This window comes from Prinia subflava, chromosome 2 (genome assembly GCF_021018805.1).
Source record: "Prinia subflava isolate CZ2003 ecotype Zambia chromosome 2, Cam_Psub_1.2, whole genome shotgun sequence".
Taxonomy (NCBI): Eukaryota; Metazoa; Chordata; class Aves; order Passeriformes; family Cisticolidae; genus Prinia; species Prinia subflava.
The window spans coordinates 3379176-3399750 of record NC_086248.1 but is presented as its reverse complement, the minus strand read 5'-3'; the positions used below and the strand labels follow the sequence as shown (position 1 = coordinate 3399750).

At 52.8% G+C, this 20575-nt stretch overlaps 2 protein-coding genes across 2 annotated transcripts; one reads left to right on the top strand and one right to left on the bottom strand.

Annotated features, from left to right (window-relative positions):
* Window positions 1–36: 36 nt before the first annotated feature.
* Window positions 37–8887, bottom strand: XKR5 (XK related 5). The gene is made up of 7 exons (XM_063423367.1): window positions 7370–8887; window positions 6411–6594; window positions 6134–6309; window positions 5265–5474; window positions 4970–5139; window positions 4330–4441; window positions 37–3617 (listed from the first exon to the last, which is right to left on the bottom strand). Exons 1-7 carry the CDS (start codon window positions 7590–7592, stop codon window positions 2617–2619), a joined length of 2076 nt encoding a protein of 691 aa, XP_063279437.1. The 5' UTR covers window positions 7593–8887; the 3' UTR covers window positions 37–2616.
* A 3297-nt stretch (window positions 8888–12184) lies between these two features.
* On the top strand, window positions 12185–19659 carry LOC134564488 (gallinacin-5-like). Its single transcript, XM_063423379.1, has 4 exons — window positions 12185–12257; window positions 18443–18529; window positions 19084–19210; window positions 19355–19659. Exons 1-4 carry the CDS (start codon window positions 12200–12202, stop codon window positions 19368–19370), a joined length of 288 nt encoding a protein of 95 aa, XP_063279449.1. The 5' UTR covers window positions 12185–12199; the 3' UTR covers window positions 19371–19659.
* The last annotated feature ends 916 nt before the right edge of the window (window positions 19660–20575 follow it).

The window sequence follows — 20575 nt, the reverse complement described above, 5'->3', positions numbered from 1 at the left end:
CAGGAAGGGTGGGGAAGGATGGGGAAGGGTGTCTGGAGCTGTGATTTGCTTCTGGAGTCCTCCTACTTCAAACAGGGCTTTAGAATTCACTAAAGAATAGGTTTAGATGGGATGTAGGGTAGAAATCCTTCCCTGTGAGGGTGGGGAGGCCCTGGCACAGGGTGCCCAGAGAAGCTGTGGTTGTCCCATTGCTGGAAATGTCCCAGGCCAGGTTGGATGGGGCTTGGAGCAACCTGGAATGGTGGAAGGTGTCCCTGCCCATGGCAGGGGATTAGAATGAGAGGATCTTTAAGGTCCCTTCCAACCCAACCCATTTTGGGATTCTCTACTTAAATACAGGTGATCTGTGACTCGGTGCTGGGACTGTACAAGCACGCAGGACATAGGTGCCACAGGGCTCTCACACAGGCTGGAAGCCTTTAAGGACAGACAATCCATATTATCCCACCTAATTGCTCCCAAGGAGAAGGTGAAGGGGAGCATGACTCACCAGTGACCAACTCTCATCCTCAGGGAGCAAAGCCATGGGAACACAGCCCTCACACAAACACCATCATCCCTACCCCAGTCCTTGTGCACCCTCTGTCCCCAGATTCTCCCCTCCTCTTCTGCCATTCCTTGATCTATCCAGGATTTCCACAACCACCTCATCCGAGGTCAGAGCTATCAGCTCACGGTGCACCTTTGCACTGTGGATGTGCTGTGAGAATCAAAGTCCACGTTTACACCTGATCCCGTGCACAAAAGTATTCTTTACTTTCTCAAAATTGTCTGTTTCTTTTCTGACTGGCCTGTGGGACAGTTTCATGCTGGCTGAATATTTTTCTACACCCATCCTTAACCTTCCCTGACATATTTTCATGCCATTTACTCAGATCCTGTTGCCCAGGTCCCTTCCTCACCCTCCCACTGGAAATCCTGACAGGCAGCTCATCCTGGGGCTGCAACAGCCAAGAGCAGGAAGAGAGATCCCTCCACACTTATTTTCTCCCCCAACACGAGACACAGACACAGCAAAGGCTGGTTTGGGGTGTTTTCAAGCATAATCATATATTATCAAAAGTAGAAAAACAAGCTAGATAAAAATTCCTGTTAACGGCCCGGCAGCACCGCTGCCTTCTGTGTGATCCACACAGTGAGAAGGGCTCTGGAAAAGCCACTGGAACTACTCCTGCCTGCAGAGCACTGCCACAGCACTGGGGGCTGGGGTCCAGATGGAGACAGGGAGCCTTCATCCCCTTGGAATGTGGCTTCACTCCATGCTCAGCACCAACTGGGTTTTCTGTGCCCTGAGGGAACATCTGGCTGGGTCAGCCCTGAGCAGTGGATGCACCATGAAAGCTTTTTTTAATATTTAATCACATGCCTGTGCCCTTCCTGCTGCCTTTCCTGCCCTGTGGCAGCACCAGAGTCCTGCCCACGGTGGGGCAACAGCTGGAGAGCACAGCCAGATGTGCTCCAGCTGGCACTCAGGAGCTTGGTGGTGAATCCAGCTGATCACAGCTCAATTAACATGTCACACCATGTCCTGGGCACAAACCTGTGCCCTGGGCACAAATCCATGCCCAGGCAGCTTGGTGGGAAGCACTGGCTATTTCTGAGACCGTGGTGTTGATGGTTTTAATTCCTGACACAAATAAACCCTGCCTGCACCAGGGGTTTTATGGTGGCAGTAGAACTGGTTTGAGATATGACCTGAGGCTAAATTTAGGAGGGAGCATCCAGATAAATGTGGACTATAACCTGGTAACCTGGTCTAGTGGAAGGTGTCCCTGCCTGTGGCAGAGGTTGGAACTGGATGAGCTTTAAGGTCCCTTCCAACCCAAATAATTCTGGGTCCTGTGCTCTGTAGCTGGAGGAGGACAAGGAGGAAGCTGGAGAGAAAAGACCACTTTGGGAAGCAGGACAGTGGGCAAGCAGCAGGACATGGCTTTTGGCTGTCATTCCAGGTTCTGAGGTTCTGGTCTGCAGGAAGAGGATCTGCAATCCTATATAACCCCCAAAAATGGAGTTGGTAAAGGCCTCAAGATAAACCTGGTGGGGGAAAAAAATCAAGCAATGCTGAGCCTTACTTGAGGCCTTACTCTGCCCCAAAGGAAGGACATCTGAGAGTAAACCCCATCATTTTTCTGATTTAGGCACTTATTTGTCCTGAGGAAACTGCTTTGGCCAGCACTGCAGCCCCTGGAGTCAGTAACCAGATCTCCACACTGGGACAGGCCAGCAGCTTGTGCAGGCACTGGTTAAAGGACACATTTCGAGTCGTTGTCACAAACACACCAAAGGCAGAGGGCTCTGCCTCCCTGGCAGGCCTGTGACATAAATAAGCTCAATAAATAACCAGCCCTGGACTTTTAGGGCCTTTTAAGGCTTTTGAAGTTCTCAAGACTGCCAGTAGAAGATGTACTGTGAGGGAAGGTGATGTCTCAGAGATGGAGGAGCACATCTGCCCCATGGCAAGGGCACTGTGGGGACAGTCTTTGTCCCACCACCTCCTGCCACACCCTGTTGATGAGACAGTCACCCCAAGGCTGACCCAAGGTGACAGTGCAGCCATTTACAGAGTCACTCTGGTAACCCAGACAGGTCTGTCCCCTCTCCTGGCTCCCCCAGTCCTCACTGGGGGCACTTAGAGCAGGCCTTAGGGGTGGAGGTGAAGCACGGTGACCTCAGCTTGCTCCTCGGCACAGTCCCCGGCGGGCCACAAGGGTGGGTGTCCCAAAGGTGATGGGACCCCACAAGGGCACCCTCTGTCCCTGAGGGCTCTGAGCCCTCTTTGGGGGGACCTGCCACCCCACAGCTGCCTGTGTTGCCAAAGGAAGAGCTTCTCTGCAGACACCTGTGGGCACAAGCACCCAGGATTGGGCTGATGCTGGCCATCCCAAGGGATAAATCCCCTCCTCTTCCTCCTCCTCCTTCTCCCAGGCAGCCCTCGCTGTCCCTTTGCACCAGGGACATGCTTGTGGCTGTGGCTGTCCCTGCCCCAGGTGAGATGATGCCTCCTGCACTTGCACTGAAATACACAGAGGAGCTCTCGGTTGAATCCGGGGAGAAGCCACTGGGATGGGACGTGGACGGGGGAAAATCAGGCTCCTGCCCTGCTCCATCCTCCTGTGCCATCTCCAGAGCACCAGCACTGGGTTTGAGGCCTCCTCCATTCCCCACTGCCAGTCCAGAGGGATGGATGTCCCTCATGGGGAGGGAAAAGTCTGCCCCAGGCTCAACACCAGGGGCTTTCTCCATCATCCATCCTCCAGGAAAAGCCTCTCCCACGCCACCATCTCCAAAGGCTGCGTTGATCATGGACAGATCTCCCGTCTTCAAGGCCAGCTTCACCAGCAGCCAATGGTGATGGTCAGTCCAGCTGTCCTCCAAACACCCTTTGGACTGCAGCAGCGATGAGCTGGTCTCATTTTTGGGCTCTGTCTTGGTCCCTTCCACTGGCAAGGACTCCTCATCTCCCAAAGTCCCTGAACTCTGCCCAGCTTGGGAGCTCTCCCCAGACACCTCCTCATCCCCAGCTGCTGCAGCACCGCAGGTTGTCTCCAGGAATCCCTGCCAGATCTCTGTGGACTTGGGATGGAGCAGGCTGTAGTAAATCACCAGCGCTGTGGCACCTGGAAAGGAGCAGAAAAGTGTCACCGAGGAGTCCCAGCAGCATTTTGGTCAGGTGTGGAGAAGAGGCCACACCTTGCTGCACCTCCAGATCAGCAAGACCTTTGCAAAGATGCTGCTGAGAACCAGGTGTATAAGCAGCACATCTATCAGGCATTTATGGGCATGCAAAAATCCCACTTGAGCAGCTTTTGGCCTAGAAAGTGCACACTCAACCCCAGATTTAATCTGGATTCATTTGCAGACTGAAAGCTGCCCAGCAGTGAGATGTGGGATGCAGGAAACCTTTCATCCCCATCCTCTGGCTTTTAAATGAGACATCAGCAGGTTTTTAAGACAGGTTCCCACTTATACCCTAAACTCATCAAGACCACAGGAACTGCTCCTTTTCCATCCCATTTCTTTAATTTGGTTGATCTGAGGGTCTGGGGAGTTGCACAACTTCCCTCTGCCCCCATCCCACTGGGAAAATATGACCCTGCTTGGCACAAAGATGCTCCAAGGGCTGGAGCCCCTCTGCTCTGGGGCCAGGCTGGGAGAGCTGGGGGTGCTCACCTGGAAAAGAAAAGGCTCCAGGGAGACCTCAGAGCCCCTTCCAGAGCCTAAAGGGGCTCCAGGAGAGCTGGAGAGGGACTTGGGACAGGAGTCTGGATGCTCAGTTCCTCAAACTACTCTCAAAATGTGCAATCTGGGCTCTAAAATCAATGTTCTCACCTATTACAGACCCTGACATGACAGCCCCAGTCACTGTCAGACTGTTCCTCAGCTCTGCCTGCAGGAACCGGGTGCCCAACAGCAGCAGGAGCGTGTTCTCCATCAGCATTATCTGCAAGGCAGAGGGAAGAGAATCATCATTTATTTCCTTCTGATGGCTTTACATGTGCCACTGATAACAGAAAACACCCAGTCTCTAGATTTTCATAGATTTTTAGAATCCCAGAATGGTTTGGGTCAGAAGGGACCTTAAGCTCATCTCATTCCACCCCCTGCCGTGGGCAGGGACACCTTCCACTATCCCAGTTTGCTCCAAGCCCCATCCAGCCTGGCCTTGAGCACTTGTCCTGTTATATTTTGCACCTGATTTATCACTGAAAACATAGAAGTTGTCAAACTGAACTTTCTACAATGTCTTCACCTATTTTTGGCCACTGACATTGTAAGGCTGCCTCCAAGGAATCAAGGCCAGTGCAGAAGGCACATCCACCTTGGTGACCACGTGGCTTTGTCAGGACACAATAAAACACTGGATTTTGAGCAAGTGGTGACGTGAGAGATGAAAATGCAGAGTCTGAAGCTGTTGCTTGTCCCCAGCAGCTGCATCCATGTGGAATACAAGACATTCCCAGGTACTCACTGCATAAAATACGGTCACCCTGGTCTTGGAGGGGCCGGGCCAGACATTGATGTAGCAGAAGATGTACACAGCCCCCAGCAGGCAGTTGAAGAGCCTCCAGCGGCACGGCTGGGCCACGATATCCGTCTGCTGGGCCCCCAGCCAGAAGGACATGAGCAGCCAGTGGGCCCCTGCAGGGAGAAGGGACTGGACTTGCAAAGCCATTCCTGGGGGAGGCTGCAAACGGTCCCAGCAGCAGGAGCAGCACAGGGCTGACACTGGGGTGGGATGTGGGGAACAGCATCTCGGGTCTCACCTGCCACAGCGAAAACCCAGAAGGAATAGAGCCTGGCAAAGAGCACCAGGGCCAGGACGCGGGTCCCCAGCATCCCTGTCCTCCAGAGCAGCAGGCACAGGATGACAGCAGCCGGTGGGCTCAGGTGCCCGGGCCTCAGCAGGCAGGTGAAGTGGCTGTAGGAGACCAGAGCCCAGGCCAGGGACAGCAGGGACAGCCCCGCGCTGACACCTGTATGGGGACAGGGGCAGTCAGGGCTCTGCTGGAGGTCCAAATGCACAGCAGGGCAAATCCTCTGTGATAAGGAGGTGTTGGTAGCACGGCACCCCCATACAAGCCAGACACCCCTTGATCCTGCCAAGCAAATCACAGAATCAAGGAATCACAGAAGGGACCTTAAAGGCCATCCAGTCCAACCCCTGCAATGATCAGGGACACCTTCACCAGACCAGGCTGCTCAGAACCCTGTCCAACTTGGCTTGAAGATTACCAGATATGAAACAGGAGTATTTCAACTAAATCCTGCTAAATCTGGTCTCTGCATGCTTGGCATCCCCCCGTGGATACCCTCTGAGTGCTGTCTCCATGGCCAGAGCTCTGCAGCCCCAGGGCAGCTCCATCCTGGTCACTGCCATCAGTGATGAGCGAGTGTGACCTTGCACATGCCGTGACTCCACACAGCAACATCTCTCTTGGCACACCTGAAAATTCACCTCTGGGGCAAAGCAGCCATCTCTGCATTCAGCCAGAGCAGATCTTTCAGCCACACTTGTCCCTGCTGCTTCACACAGAGGCTTCCCAGCCCCTTTGCAGCACATTCCTCCATCCAGAGGACACACACATATCCCTCACCCAAACGCATCACCTGAACCATCCTCCTGGGGACTCACCAGGGATGAAGCCCGCTGGGTCCACGGCCACCACAACATAGGCCTGGAGCAGAAGGTGAGGCAGGGTCTGCAGCAGGGCCTCCAGGAGCCGCAGCACACAGACATCCCCGAGCTGAGCCAGCACCTCCCCGGCAGCGCCGCCCGTCTCCGCCGCCGCCCGCACGACATCCCAGTACCTGCAGGAGTCACCGTGACGGGATGCCCGCCGTGGTTTGAGGAATTTTGGGGCTGCACCCGGGTTGTGGGGGTCGGGAGGATGGCGGGGAGGGTCTCTCACCGCTTCCAGAGGCCCAGCTGCAGGAGGTGCAGCGCCAGGAGGCAGCAGCCGGGTGCGTGTCCGTCCGCCCGGAACCAGAGGATGCTGAGGAGCTGGGCGGCGTAGCCGGGCACCAGGCAGGCGATGGTCAGCCCGAACCAGCCCAGCTGCCCACGGACAAGGTAGTGGATGATGGCACAGAGCCCTGGAGAAGGGCAGAGAGGCGGTGCTGAGGGATGACACAGCCACACCCCACCAGCAAGTGAGCGGTGCCGTTCATAACCACAGAATCCCAGAATGGTTTGGGTGGGAAGGCACCCGAAAGCTCATCTCGTTCCACCCCCTGCCATGGGCAGGGACACCTTCCCCTGTCGTTCCAAGCCCTGTCCAGCCTGGCCTTGGACATTTCCAAGGATCCAGGTGCAGCCACAGCTTCTCTGGGCACCCTGTGCCAGGGCCTCACCGCCCTCACAGGGGAAGAATTTCCTCCTAATATCCAATGTAAACCTGCTCTGTGTCAGTTTAAAGCCATTCCCGCCAGAACTCCATCTCCCAGCCCGCCCAAGGGGTTCGCAGCCCTCGTCCTGGGCTTATCTCCAGCTGCCGGCCCCCGGTGGCTTTGTCAGCTGAGGCACAGCCACCGCCACCGAGGGGCCCAGCCCCCGGGAAGGCTCTGATAAATAGCTCGGGCTCCAAAATAAACAAATAAATAAGCGGGGGAGGGAAAAAATTCGATTTTTCAATTATGAAAAAAATCCAAGAGGACAGCTGGACCCGCGGGGATGCCGGGAGCAGAACCGCGCATCTCCCACAGCTCGGGGCGCGGGGATGACGCCCCGCTCCCCGGAGGTGATTCGGGACCCCCGGGATGGCCGCAAAGGCGTCACTGCCAGCATCCCGCCCGCCTTTCCCCGTCCCCTCCGCCGCAGCGCAGCCCCCACGCCCCGCGCATCCTGCGCGCATCCTGCGCGCTCACTCACGGGCGCCGCTCTCCGCCGCCAGCAGCGTCAGGCTGAGCCCGGGGACGGCCCCGCGCATCCTGCGAGCACCGCAGGGAGGAGGAGGAGGAGGAGGAGGGAGGAAAGGGAGGAGAAGGAGGAGGAGGAGGAAGAAGGATCCGCCAGGGTCGGTCCCGCTCCGCCCGCCCCTCCACGGCCTCACCGGGCACCTCCCCCAGTGTCCCCTCCCCGGGCTCTGTGACATCACGGTGCTTGCGTCACCCCCGGGGGCTTGGGGACAGAGCCCGAGACCCCTGGAGCTACTGTGCACTGCCACAAGAACATCCCGTGTCCCCCCAAATTGTTGTGCACCGGCACAAGCCCACCCCGATGTCCCCCGGGTCCTTGTGCAGTGTCACAAGTTCATCCCGATGTCCCCCGGGTTCTTGTGCAGTGACACAAGCCCACCCCGATGTCCCCCGGGTCCTTGTGCAGTGACACAAGCCCACCCCGATGTCCCCGAGTTCTTCTGCAGTGTCACAAGCCCACCCCGATGTCCCCGGGTTTTTCAGAACCAGCTCAAGCCCACACCGTTGTTCCCTGTGTTACTGTGCACTAGGACAAGCCCATCCCGATGTCCCCCAAATTGCTGAGCACGGGGACACGCCCACCCCGATGTCCCCCTTGCGATGCCCGCCATGTCCCCGTGTCCCTGTGTCGGGGATGAGCACTAGGTGGCAGCTGGGACATGCTGTGCACAGAGCCATCAATTAATCCCCTTGTTTTCCCGCCCTACCACAGAGATGAAACCGCTGTGAAATGGGATCCCAAGCACCGGAGGTTGCAGGGGCCCTCTTGTGTGCATTTGCTTTTTTTATCCCAATTTCCAGCCCTGCAGCCTCCAGCCCTGATGCTTTTCAGAAAATAATTTCCCAGCAGGTCGCTACAGGAAAAGCCATGAAGGGGGGGGGGGATTAATTAAATCAAAATATCACCTCTGGGTTTGGTGGTTTTCGCAATACACTGCAGGAAGCTCCCACAAGTTTGCACATCAGCTGAGCTGTTGGATGTGTTCTGGGACTTTCATACATTTATTGTTGCTTTTTAAAATTTTATTGACAGTTTTTTGCAACTCTGGCAATAAAGCCCAGTCTCTGCTGTGTAACAGGAGCACCAGACTGCTCAGAAATGTCCTTGCCTGGTTTTCCCCACTCGTGGGAGCATCCCCAGGCTCTCTGTGGGTCTCCAGCACTGCTTTTTACCAGGAATTTGGCATCTTTGCAGCCCCAGCTCCATCTGATTGGGTTTGGGGGCCCTTTGGGTGTAAAGGACAACTCACTTTTCCTGCTGTCCCCCTGCCCTGCCTGTATTTGTGTTTCATTAATTAATGGTGTTGGGCTGCTGGGCCCACCTCCAGCCAAGCATTTTTATAAAGTCAGGGGTGTAATTAGGGCTCTGGAGCTGAGTGAAGCTCAGCCTTGGCTGTCTCTGTCCTCCACAGCAGCAAATACCACGGCTGCCAAGTGGCCCATTCCTAGAAAACCCAATTTTTAGCATACAAAGCACAACTCAGCCTCTAATGGGCACCAAAGCCTCTCCCAGACCTGAGAACAGGATGTGGAAAAGCTATTTTTGTAAACTCAGCAGTGCAGATGCTGCCAGGGTCCATGCAGGCACAGTGTGACTCTTCTTGTCACCCACAGAAGACACGAGACCCTCATCATCTCACCCCCCCTTCTCTCCATCACCACCGTTCCCACCCTGAGGTGTCTCAGCTGCCTCTCCTCAGTCTCTCCTCCTGTGTTCCAAGCCAGGAATAAATCCTGTGCCATCATCACCCCGGAACTTTGCCAGGCAGAGAAGGAGAGAGCCAGAAGCCCTTGCAGAAGATATTCCCAGAGCCAGCCACCCTCCCCAGATTCTCTGGCAGCTCCCAGTTGCTCTGGCTGCCTCCCAGCCACCGGTTTGGCTGCACTTTTCTCTGCTGGATTTTAGCACCCAGGAGCCTCTTTTGCTAAAAAACTCCTCAAGCCTCCAAGAAAGCTACATCCTGGAGGAGAGAAGGCTCTGGGGAGAGCTCAGAGCCCCTTCCAGGGCCTAAAGGGGCTCCAGGAGAGCTGGAGGGAGACTTGGGACAAGGGATGGAGGGACAGGACACAGGGAATGGCTTCCCACTGCCAGAGGGCAGGGATGGATGGGATATTGGGAAGGAATTGATGGCTGTGAGGGTGGTGAGGCCCTGGCACAGGTTTCCCAGGGAAGCTGTGGCTGCTGCTGGATCCCTGGAGGTGTCCAAAGCCAGGCTGGATGGGGCTTGGAGGAATCTGGTCTGGTGGAAGTTGTCCCTGGCCATGGCTTCAGCCCTTGGCCTCCTCTGGATCCCTCCAGCAGCTCCAAGCCTTTCTTGAGTTGGGGACCCCCAGATCTGGGCTCGGTGCTCCGTGTGAGCTGCCCACAGGTGACATCACACAGACCCAGCTGTTCCTCAGGTGCTGAGCCACTTTTCAGTCCAGGTGTTTGGCTGCACATCTGTCTGCAAACACCTCACAACACCTCCGGGAAGGGTTTCAGCAACAGCCCTGCCCTAAAGGGCTCCAGGGCACATCTTCTGCAGGCCCTTCCCTTGCCTGAGGTGATGAAGAGCAGATCTGACAGGTGACTGTGGATGATGCCAGGAGATGCAGACATTAGATTTTTCCTCTGTAAAATGTACGTTTTTATTGCTGTACAACGGTGATTGTTAGAACAGCTGGTCCTGGCATCCACAAGAACATTTGCCTTCCTGGATTAGGTGCAAAGGACCCAATTCCAAAGCTGTTTGTGGGAGCTGCTCTGTAAAAGTGACCACAGCACAATTATGTGTAACCGCATTGTGGGACCAAATACATTCAACATGCGAGTATTCAATCTCAAAAAACAGCAAAAATGAGGAAAGAAAAGCACCCAAAGGAGCAGCCCAGAGAAACAAGAAGCCCGAGGGCAGCCTGAAAGCTGCTGAAAAGGCTGGGCTGGAAACCTCAGTGAAATAGTTGCTTTGATTGGGAAAGAAAACAAAGAGATCTAAGAAAAATCCCTGCAGGGCACGAAGGGCGAGCCCAGGGAGGCTCTCGCAGGGATGAGCTCAGCCGTGCTCCAGCAGCTGCCGGAGGAGAAGGGCAACTCCCACCCGGATTCAAGCAGGAAAGAGGAATAAAAGAGAAGTGAAAATCCCTTTGCAGCAGGCACCTGAATTTATAAAAATGTCTGTAAATGCATAAAAGGCAGGGAGCTGCTGGAGGAATCCTTGGTGAGAAAGGAGGATGCTTAGGAGTGCTGTGCTCAGAGAACTCTTCTGCCCATGGCAAGAGAGTAAATAATAAAACTAAAATCACTGGGCATGGTCTGTAATAATTTCCATAAATGGATATGACATAAAATATCTTACGTGCCATGCAGGTAACCTAGTAATAAAAATGTTTTGGTACAAAAATGTGAAAGAAAAACAAAACACTTTTTCCTTTTTTATTCTTAAGTCTTAGATTTCTGTTTTCCTCTCCTACTTTTTTTCCTACCATTTCCAAGTGCAGATGTTTTCCATGTCCTTAATTGTCCAGCAGTAATGATGTAGAATTAATGACAGCCTGTTCACCCTCCTCCCGAATTTCCAAAGAAGAACTAACTTCCCATTTAACGTAGGTTTGGTGGGTTTTATTTTAACACAATTCCAGCTGATGCTTATTTTACTTCTATGGTGGCACATTGTTCATTTTTGTAAGGAAATATAAAACCTCTGAAAACAGGTGGAAACAGAGACCTTGAGTGAGCTGCTGTGGCCAAAGGGTTGCTCAAAGGGAAGAGGCCCAGGGTGGTTTTTCTCATCTCAACAATTTCCCGAGGCGATGCTGCAATGGTTTGAAAGTCAGACCTTGGTTCCTCTTGGGACAACAGCAGAGAGGATTCATTGGGTGTCTCCAGAGCTCCCCAAAGCCTCATTGGCCACCAGAAGGCTGTGGAGGTCAAACCCCCCTCACCACCCTCCAGAAACAGCACAAACCCACGCTCTGCTCCTTTATCTGCGTGGCTGACACTGATCCTGGGACTGTTCCAGCCTAGAGCTCCTCCTGCCCGGTAACAACCAAAATATTCTCATTATTCAGCCTCTCTCAAAAGGTTTTGTCCTTATTAACCGGGCTGGAGGCTTCATATCTTTCATGTTTATCTGTATTTTGTTTTATAGCCTTGAGTGTGCAGTGATTCCAGGCTGAGTCATGAGCCAGTTCTAGAGGTGTCAAATGTTGATAAGGTAGAGGAGCTTTTGTTGGCTGCAGGAAATGCGAACACTCAAAAATTTATCCTCGATAATGTAATTCTTGAGGGGAAGAATAAACAACAGCCTCCAAGCAAGAATAAGGAGAAGCTGGCTTTTGAGTTAATTAGGGAAAAATTTTGCTTTTTCTGCTCTTTTTTTTTTAGTAGAAAAGCTTGAGAAAACCCATGGGGTTGTTTTGTATAAATCTAGCAAAAACTGTCTTATTTTCTGAATTACCAGCTTTAACTAACGTAAGGCAAATCAAATTTATTGCAATGCATTGCAAGTTATCAAGAAATCCAGGATAAATCACTGGTCATTTGATGCATTAATTAAAAGGGGATTTAAAATTGAATTTTTTGCATGGAAGTTTTTTTCTATGCGATCCTATGTGTGCTCCAGGAAAATCTTAGGACAACTGACATGATCCTAACAAAAATGTGTAATAACCTCTTTTAGGTAACTTCAAGGTCTTAAAGAACATTTCTCTGTGTCACTCCTGGGAGTATGGAGGGACAAGGCTCTAACCAATGTCCTGGGCTCCTTTCTCTGCAGTGACTCGAGATCCCAGGCTACCCTCTGCCATGAAAATCCTTCCTTTTCTCCTTGTTCTCCTCTTGGTGGCATTTCACGGAGCTGCAGGTAAGGTGAGGGACTAAAGGGAAGATGTTGGCGTCTTGCAAAGGTCTCCTGTCCCCTTTGGGATGTGGCCAAGCTGCCTCCTGCCAAGAACCTTCACCTAAATCATCAAAACTCATTGGAGATTACAGATGAGAAATGAAATTAGCAGGCAAATGCTCCAAGCATCACTTTGAAAGGGGCAACCCCAACATTACCGTTCAGCACCAGTGTTTTTCCCCATTAAACACTGCAGGCTTGTACTTAAATCACTTTGCCTCTGAGTCACCCAACAAACAAATTAAATCATGATCAAATATTCTTAAATCACACAGAAAAAAAAAAAAGAAAATGTAACCTGGCCCCATGTTCTCTAAATATCCTTTGCTTTAGGAGTTAGGACATAGAGTGAAGCAGCACAACATCATGAGTTAAGGTTTAAATGCTACTGGCAGCATCTCCTTGGTGGAGAAACCTGTTCAGCCTTAAGTGCTGGTGTAGGCTGTGCTTGTTGGGGGTGCAAAGGACTCTGGAACCCCAAACAACTCTATTGTCCAGAAAAAGAGATTGTATTTTAATATTGGCCCTGAAAACGGCACAGCTACAATTTCAGGGTGCTCTGTGCACAAGCAAGGGCTGGTGGAGTTTTGATCTCTGTTTGAACAGGGTGGAAAGTGTCCTCTGAGGATGCCAGGATGGGAAAAGACTGTGATGAACTGCAGCAGACCAGAAATGTGGGAAAAGTGCCATATGTACCCCTGGAGGGATTTAAAAGCCATCTGGATGTGGCACTTGGGGACATGGATTAGGGGTGGGCTTGGCAGTGCTGGGTTAACAATTAGACTTGATGATCTTAAAGGTCTTTTCCATCCTAAATGAGCCAGTGATTCTGTGATTTTATGTGGTTGTCTGATGTTATTCTTACCTGGGCCTCTGCCTGTGCCAGTTCTCTGAGGCAGGACACTGGCAAAGAGTTCCTCTGGTCTGTTTTATGTCCTTATTTAACACATGGTGGATGTTTGGCCTGTTTTCAGCAGGACCTTCTGGGTATATTAAAGCCAGAAATTTGTCTGTGTCTGGGAAGAAAAGTATTTCTGAGAGCTCAGACTGCTCACAGCCACCTCTGCAGTGCCCCACAGACTGCTAGTTTGAGACCAGGAGTGTTTTATTCACCCTTTAAAGCACTCCCTTATTCCTCCCTGGGATTTTCTGGGTATACATATATCACTACTCACCTGCAGGGAATCCAGCACACCAGGGATGTGCTGGATGCACTGTCCATGTGTAATATCCATTATCTGTTTGCTGGAACAAGCTCCCCTCTCTCTGAATATGCTGCATTTACGTTGTTCCATGGATGAGCTGGAAACTGGAATTAATTGGTTCGTGTGCACTCAGTCAGGTGCATCCAGAACACTTCAGCTGCCAGGCTGCATCCTGATTAATCCACCAAACAAGGCCAGGCAACCTCCTGCCTAATTGCTTGTCTGCTCCCTGGGGTTGTTTTGATCCCTGACAATTAGCACCTTCATGGATAAAATGTGTTCTGGGAATAGCATAGGCTGGTGGCTGCTTCCAAAAGGCATTTTGGGTGTGGGTGTTCTGTTCTAGCAGGGAATTCCATTTGGACATGCAGGGAAGGGCAGTTCCAGACAGTTCAGCCCCAGACCTAGAGGGCAATGCCTGGTGTGGTGGGTTTGGTGGTATGGAAATGTTGTTCTGCATGGATTGATGAATTTGTGCATATATGGGAGCCATCCCTATGGACTGCTGGACACCAGGACCTGCTTGAGACATGGGTGAATGTACAGGGAGGGAAACAGCCAAATCTGTGGAACCATGGAATTGTGAAGTGGTTTGGGTTGGAAGGGGACCATAAGGATCATCTCATTTCATCCTCTGCCATGGGCAGGGACACCTTCCACTACCCCAGGATGCTCCAAGCACCTTCCAACCTGGGCCTGGACACTTCCAGGATAAAGCTGAAATCCAGGGATCCAGGGACAGCCACAGCTTCTCTGAGAAACCTCAGCCAGGGCCTCCCCACCCTCACAGGGAAGAATTCCTTCCTAATACCTAATCTAAACCTCTCCTCTTTTAGTTTAAAACCATTGCCCTCTGTCCTATCACTGTCTGTTCTCATTAAAAGCCTCTTCCCTTCTTTTTTATACAAGTGGGATTCTCCCACATGAGCTGCTGCATCTCTCCTGAATTGTGACCTACAGGGTTTTAAGAGCTGCTGAGTGCCTCCTCTCTGTTTTATATCAGATCTCTGATGTCCATCCCTAAAATCTGAGTTCCTAAGGAAGTCCTGGGCTTGGATTCACATCAGAAGAAGGAATTAGAGTGTTTGCTTTGTCGTTGTGCCCACAAACCTCCTCCTCTGAGGAGTGAACTGTCACGACCTTGTCAGTTCACAGGGATTAAGCAAAATGCAAATCCCTGCCAGAAACAAAATGTCTCTCATCTTTATTTGTTGGTTTATTTGTTCTTTTCAAAGGTAGAAGCTTGGCAAGACGCAGGAGACCTTACATGGAGTGTGGATATCGTGGGACCTTCTGCCACAGGGGGAAATGCCCTCGAGGCAACGATTACCTGGGGTCATGTCGTTTTGGGTACAACTGCTGCAGGTGGTGAGTTTAGGATTTATCTAGGGAAAAGGTGACTTCCCAAATTACCATTTGATCCCAAGCAGCAGGATTTTCCTCATAATCGTAATTCTGAAACCCCTGAAATGTCCTTTCCTTTGTGTAGGTTGTAGTGTGGCTAATTGTGGAGAATCTCCAGGAGTGATCGTTTTTGACATCGTTGGATTCAAGGAATTGTTGTACCAGCCAGCAAGGATTTGTCATTCTCCTCTCAATAAAAGCAAGATCTGGGGAGGTTGCATGGCTGCCCTGTGTGGTGTTGTCATTAATTTCCAGAAGTAATTCATTTCCCATTCATTTCCCAAGTCCTACTTCCATTAAGAATTTTAAACAAGAATTCTGAAATCAGTCTAAACCTGCCAGGAATGTTTACCCTTCCTGGGCTGCTGACTGAGTGAGGGCTGGCAAATTCTCCACACATGCCTACCAGGGAATTCTCTGTCATGATTAAGACTGAGATCAGTCACCATTTCCACTGGGAGCACAAAAGTCTTCTCCAGTGTGACACTTCAAAGCACTTCTGCTCTGAAAACTTTGGGTTCCCATCTCCTGATCCAGGGCTTTCAGACCTGAGAACAGCATCTTCTTTTATTATGAGAACTAAAGTCACACTGAGCAGGACAAATTGGTAATCTGAAATCTGATTTTACCCGTGGCATTTCCATCTGATATAAATTTGGAGTGAATCTGCAAAATTTATATTGGCTGCAGCTGCAAATCAGGAGATCAGAGTTAGACCCATGACATTGCTTGGGGCGATTATAGAAACATGTGAGAGAGGCCAACCCCACTGTAACTCTGATCACTTCTAAGAGAAGTGATCCTGTCCTGCCCTGGATCACAACAGAAAATTCAGAAGGTGCAGGTTGCTCAGAGAGCTCCTGTCTCTGCAGCTGCTCCTGCATCAGGAGCATCCTTGTGCTGACAAGGAATCCTTGGTGCCCAGAGAAGCTGTGGCTGCCCCATCCCTGGAAGTGTCCAAGGCCAGGTTGGACAGGGCTTGGAGCACCCTGGGATGGTGGAAGGTGTCCCTGCCCATGGCAGGGGGTTGGAATGAGATTTAAGGTCCCTTTCAACCCAAACCATTCTGTGATTCTTGAAGAGAGGAGCAGTAATGGCTGACTTTTTAAGGGAAGCAACCAACCCAAGTGCGAAGGACTGACTCAACGCCCTGAGCTGCCCATTTGTTGCAAAGCATTTGCCCACCCTTCACAGAACCACAGAATCACAGATTTTTTAGGGCTGGAAGGCACCTCTTGTGATCATCCAGCCCAACACCCTTGCCAAGGCAGGGTCACCTGGAGCATGTGACACAGGAACAGGTCCGGGTGTGTTTGGAATATCTCCAAAGAGGAAACTCCACACCCTCCCTGGGCAGCTGTTCCAGTGCTCTGCCACCCTCAACATAAAGAAGTCCTTCCTCAAGTGGAGGTGGAATTTCTTGTGTTTCAATTTATGGCCATTGCTCCTCATCCTATGGCTGGACACCATTGAAGAGAGTCTGACACCGTCCTCTGACACCCCTTGGGGATATTTGTATGGATTACTGAGATCTTTACTGGATTACTGGATCCCTCTCAGTCTTCTCCAGACTGCACAGGCCCAGCTCCCTCAGCCTCTGGGCCTGTTCAAAGCAGATGTTTCTGCAGATGACTGTGGCACCACTGAACCACAGCCCCGTGCAGGGCAGGAAGCGGGGCCAACAGCCCCAGGGATCTCCTGGCATGGAAACCTGAGGAAATTGCCAAGTGCAGCCAAACCAGCAATCCACTGGTGATGTCCTAAGAGGGTTTTGCACAATCCACGGTAGGTGAATGTTTCACAAACTGGAATGGCACAAGATTTTTGCTCAAGGACTGAGGACTTTGCAGGGAGGGTTCAGACCTTGTAATTTTAGATTCATCTGATCTGTAGCCAGCGTCATGCAGAATCCAGTCTCATCATGCATTTAGCTCAGCACCACAAAGAGCTGGGAAATGGCTTCAAGAGCCAGTTTAGAGTGAAACAGGTTGAAACCCCCTAGGATCCATGCTGCACATCTCCTCCCTGCTTCTTATCCCAACCCCATCTCCCCAGCACTCTACATATTCAGATCCATAGATTCAGAAAATCATAAAACAGTTTGGGTTGGAAGGGACCTTTAAATCATACAGATCCAACCCCCCTGCCATGGGCAGGGACACCTTCCACTATGCCAGATTGCTCCAAGCCCTGTCCAGCCTGGCCTTGGACACTTCCAGGGATTAAGCTGATGTGTGTGCTAAAGAGCAACAGCACAGAGATGCAGCTAATTGCCACCCTAATGAAGCCTTGTAAGGAACCTGACTTCTGGACATAGCTGCTCCCAGTCCCTTGCCTCCTGGGGTTTTGATGCCAAGACAGCTCAGCAGATATAAAAACAAACAAAAACAAAAACAAAAACAAAAACAAAAACAAAAACAAAAACAAAACCAAAATGGGACATGACCTTTTCCCTTTTTCTGGCTGTAGCTGTAAGATCAGGATTTCCTTCAGTGGTGAAGGAAATAAGAAGCTGCCCTGAATGCTCTGACTACCACGGCAGAGTAGTAGTGATCCCCCTGGGTACAGATCTGCAAACAGTTTGTGCAATGTCCCTCACTGGGGAGTGAAAAAACAATGAAATATGGTGAGTTGTTTGGACCAAAGGCATATTCACGTATTGCCCAGAGGAGCTGCAGCTGCCCCATCCCTGGAAGTGTTCAAAGCCAGGTTGGGTGGGGCTTGGAGCACCTACTGGAAGGTGTCCCTGCCCATGGCAGCTGGTTGGAGCCTCCTGATCTCTTCCAAACCAAATCATTGTGTGCCTCCACAATCCTTGTGACCGCTCAGTGAATACCCCACCAGGCACGAGTGTGTTTTTAACATCCATCCCCACACATGGACCCACAACGCTTGATGAAAGTGCAGCAAGGCTGGAAACGTTTACAAAGATGCTCCATTGATCAGCAAAGGGTTACAAACTCCACCAAACAAAGCCACAATTAGGGATGTCATCCCGAGTGGCGTCTTCCCAGTTATTTTTCAAGCGGAGCATAGAGAGCGCGCTTCCCGTGGGGGGAGGAGGACAGAGCTCCTTTGTGTGGGGAAAGCTGATTGTTTGCCAAGGCCTAACGAACAGGGCTGCTGTGTGTGCATCCCCGGAGGTGTCCAGCAAACCGCAGCACCGAGCAGCCCTTACGCAAGACGGGATGACACAAGATCCCGGGCTGGAGGCCTGGGAATCCTTCTCAGGTGTCAGATGAGGAAAGCTCCGCTTGTTTTTCTCTGCAGGGGAAAGAAACAGAGAAAAGGAGCTTTGGGGCTGGACATTTTGAGGATTCAGCTGTCCCGAGGGATATTGTGCGACGTGAAGAGACCAAACTGCTGCTGCTGGTGCCGGGAAGCTCCCGGGGTGCCGAGCGCATCCTCCCAGCAGTGACCGGTGACATCCCCTCTCCTCCATTCTGTCCCCGCGCAGGTGCTGCACGACCTGCAGGGAGGGACCCAACCTGCAGGGAGGGCCCTGCCCATTCACCTCTGCCTCCTTTCTCTTCTCCCCAGAGCTGCGACTCTGCTGGCGAGTCCCAGGCATGCGGATCCTGCCTGTCCTCTGTGCCCTGCTCCTCTTGATGCTCCGGGGAGTGACAGGTAAGAACTGTGGAGGGCTTGTGCTTTGTCAGTGTTTTTTAGGGAGGATTTGTCACCTCGGCGGATGAGTCACGGGTGAGTTCTCCTGGTGGCTGTGCCGTCCCCGCCGGCGTCCCTCTCACCCCACAGCTTTAAGGAAAGACTCCAGGTTCTGCTTTTGGGACCAGAGCTGGGGCGTGGTATTAAAGCTTTCATCCCTCCAAAACTGGGATTTGACCCCTCTCCATGTCTCCTGACCCTGAGGCAGCAGCACTGGGCACAGCAGTCTTGTTGGAGAGGAGGAGGAGGAAGGGAAAGCCTGCTTCCACGCTTGGAGTTCTCCCTTGTTCCAGGAAGGAGGCAGCAGGCACCAAGGAAAGCTCTCCCAGAGCCTGCTTAGGGGTGTAGTGCCTGCCTCCCATCCAAGTGCCATAAACTCACCTGGATTTCTGCTGCAGGCACCTGCTCAGCAGTCGTGGCAGGGGACAAGCAGGGCTGGGCTAGCGCTGGCCGCGCAGGGACCGGGGCTGTGCTCGGCATCTCGGCTGAAAACCTCCTCTCTCCGTGCCCTGCAGGGCTGCCCCCGGTTCGAGCATCAGCGCAGGACTGCGAGCGCCGCGGGGGATTCTGCTCCCAGCGCTCCTGCCCGCCGGGCATCGGCCGCGTCGGCCTCTGCTCCGAGCGGGAATTCTGCTGTCGGATGTGAGTTCAGGGCTGCCCGGAGGGCTCCTGTTGAGGGTCCCCGGGATAAAAACTGGGAATGTACAGCCCAAGGGTACAGGGACATTCCCGACCCTCCCTGCTGCCCTGGCTGGGACAGGCACTGCCAGAGCTCTCCTCCCACAGGCGCTGGTATCCCTGACGGGCTCCTGGACCCCCGGGCACGACACCAGCCCGTGCCCTCGCTGCGTGGTCGGGACGATGCTGCCTGGAGGCACCGAGCACTGCCAGAGGCAGCAGCAACCCTGCACAGCCAGACCTGGATCCCACGGGAATCCCATCCCCCAGTGTCCCCAATACAAGGTGGTGGTCATTCCCACTGCCAAGATGTATCCTGGGCGTGCATCTCTTTGGGGTGAATTCCTGGCAGACATGGACACGCACACACTGTCCCACCATCCACCCTCTCTCCGTGCTGGCCTCAGCCACACCAGCATCTCTGCCTGTGGTGGGAGAGGGGACACGTGTGACACTCACAGGGACCCCAAGCCAAGCCTTTTGTCTCAGCAAGGGGACCCCAGCACCTCTCACACTGAGATGGAGGGGTTGCTATGACCATCTTCATTTCAGTGGGGACCTGCTGGTTGTCCACTGGCTCCCAGGCTGGGTCAGGAGTCCTTGTGGGGCTGTTCCATGGGTCACACACTGCCTTGGTGTCCTTGGGTCCATCCCCAGCTGTGGGGCCTGGGTGTGGGGCACCGGGGGCTGTTGTGGGGTCCAGGGGGTGTGTGGGGGGTGGGAGAAGTGATTCTGCTCCAGAGGGAATAGGGACTGATGGCTGTGCCATGGGGCTTCTCAGGAGCTTGGGATGGAGTTGGGGGTCAGTGCTAGGGCTGGGGGCTCAGCTAGGAGCCCAGGTGGGTCATTGTGGATGATTGGTAAGGCAGATCCAGGATGCTCAGCTCAGGGGTGCCATGGGGGTGGCCCCTGCTGTGTCATGGGAGTAGGGGCCACAGGGATGCTGGGGCAGGGGACACCCACTGCTCCCCTCCAAGGAGCAGGGCAGCCAGGGGTGGGAGCAGCCTCTCCTGGGGTATTGGGCATTGCTGTGGGTACAGGGAAGGTCAGACCAGGGTGCCAGCTGTGGGTCCGAGTCCGGGTCTGGATCAGCAAGGCCAAGCTGCAGCTCTGACGGGGTTGAGGTCAGAGCAGCTCTTGTGCAGCTTCCCAGGGCAGGGCTGGCCCCAGCCATGGCCTCCCTGCAGTGGGGTTATAGAAGTCCTTTCCACACCATAAGCAGCAAACCCTGGCTGTGCTGGCCCTGGGCTCATCCTGAATCTGGTTGCAGACCTCCAGGAGCAAGGATATTCCAAGGACCCAGCAATGGACACACAATCTTACTTCCAC